Source organism: Culex pipiens, chromosome 2 (genome assembly GCF_016801865.2).
Source record: "Culex pipiens pallens isolate TS chromosome 2, TS_CPP_V2, whole genome shotgun sequence".
Taxonomy (NCBI): Eukaryota; Metazoa; Arthropoda; class Insecta; order Diptera; family Culicidae; genus Culex; species Culex pipiens.
Window position 1 is genome coordinate 198,459,604 of NC_068938.1, and position 1,740 is coordinate 198,461,343.

General features: G+C 53.6%; 1 protein-coding gene across 1 annotated transcript; it reads left to right on the forward strand.

The window, feature by feature from the left end:
* The first annotated feature begins 400 nt into the window (after nucleotides 1–400).
* On the forward strand, nucleotides 401–1,740 carry LOC120412759 (guanine nucleotide-binding protein subunit beta-like protein 1). Its single transcript, XM_039573351.2, has 2 exons — nucleotides 401–792; nucleotides 848–1,740. Exons 1-2 carry the CDS (start codon nucleotides 655–657, stop codon nucleotides 1,697–1,699), a joined length of 990 nt encoding a protein of 329 aa, XP_039429285.1. The 5' UTR covers nucleotides 401–654; the 3' UTR covers nucleotides 1,700–1,740.

Here is a 1,740-nt window from a genome sequence, read left to right on the forward strand (position 1 = left end):
TCTGAAGTTGACTAAAGCGACATCTTTGGTCATCATTCATAAGTTTTTGGAGTTTGAGATGTGTCCTAGCTAAAACCCCAGTGCAAAAAAGTTCCGATGCACTAACAGAAAGTATTGGACTTTTCCATTAAAAATAAAATCTAGAAAGAGTTTTTGAGGAACATAAAATTCTAGCAAAACATTGTAATAGGGCCAAAGCCGAAGTGTAAACAAAGTGTCTATCCTGCTCGTTCCAAATGTTAACATCAACTTACGTGAGCAGGATAGACCGAGGGATAGACTCTTTGTTAACAAAATAGCTAAAAAAATACATAAAAACCATCAAAAATTTATTGCAACCGACAATACCTCACCGATATCGTTCTGAAAACCAAAACAAACCACGGAGAAAGTAAAGTGACAGTTTGGTTTTTTGTTCGCGGTTGCAGTTCGTCGTCATATCGGAACACGGTGCGTCGCAGGAAATCGTTTTCGGTTCCCGTGCGAGCAGCTGCACCCGATTCTCCAGCGCGGTCGTAAGGTCACACCCGCCGGACGCCGGACGGAAATGGAAAGCAACTCCACGTAATCCGCGTCGCGAAACTAGGTCACTTCGACGAAACGGGATTTGCGTGTCATTTTGCATATCATTTTTTTTTTTTTGCTCAACGCGCCATGGCTCTGCTGCCGCCGGATCCGGTTTACTGTCTGAAATCGCCGGATCTGAGTCCGTTTCATTCGCTGTGCTTTCACACGTCCGAGCGGATCTACGCCGGCACCGGCAAGGGAACCGTCCAGCTGTGGGATTTGCACGTAAGTAACAGATTGTTGAGCATCTTTACATTGGATAATTTGTTTCAATTCTCAGACAAACCGCTCCCCGTACCAACTCCCGGTCGGTCCCAGCCCGGTGATTGCCCTGGACCACACCGAAGATGTGGCCTTGCTAACTCAGGAAAAAAATGACTGCGTGGTCAAGCTGTGGCAGCTGACCAACTCGGCGTACGTCGAGAGCCACCAGGTCAGCACGGACCACGTCGGCTTTTGCCGGTTCGTGTACAACCCGTCCGCCGTGGGTGGCCCAGCTGTGATAGTTCCCCGCGGGGGATCCAACATTTCCATCCTGTGCGGTCGCACCATGGCCGAGCGGCAGCTGCTGGCCGTCGAAGATGGCGCCGGGCTGCCACCGCTCGGAACCGTAATGTGTTTCTTGCCCGTCCAACTCGGCGCCGCCGGAGTGACCTACCTGTTGGCCGGCTACGAGTCCGGCACGCTCGTACTGTGGGACCTGAACTGCTCCAAGGTGGTGAGCCACCTCAAACTTGCCACCGCCGACGACGAATGCCTCATGACGCTAGATTACGACCCCGTGACGAACCGTGGCGTTGCCGGCGGATCGTCCGACCGAATCACGGTCTTCTCGCTGGACCGCGCGACGGGTGAAATCCGCCGCAAGTCCGACATCGGAATCAAGAACGCGGGCGTGCACCGGGTGCGCATCCGCAAGGACCTGAAGGTGTTTTCCAGCGCCGGCTGGGACGGCCGCATTCGGATCTTCTCGTGGAAGAGTCTGCGGCCGTTGGCGGTCCTCACGGAACACCGCGGCGGCGAGCTGCTCGACCTGGCGTACTCCGAGGATAAGGTCTCGATGTGGAAGGCCCCCATCATGGCGGCGGCCGGCTCCGACGGGCAGATCTCGCTGTGGGATTTGTACAACTGAGAGTGAGGTAAATAAAACCGCGGACGATTTTTTTCTTACAA

Excerpts from the sequence above, each read along its gene's own strand:
- LOC120412759 (XM_039573351.2), top strand. The coding sequence starts at position 655 with ATGGCTCTGCTGCCGCCGGATCCGGTTTACTGTCTGAAATCGCCGGAT. Across the intron at positions 793-847 it reads TCCAGCTGTGGGATTTGCAC|ACAAACCGCTCCCCGTACCA; the intron begins GTAAGTAACAGA and ends TTCAATTCTCAG.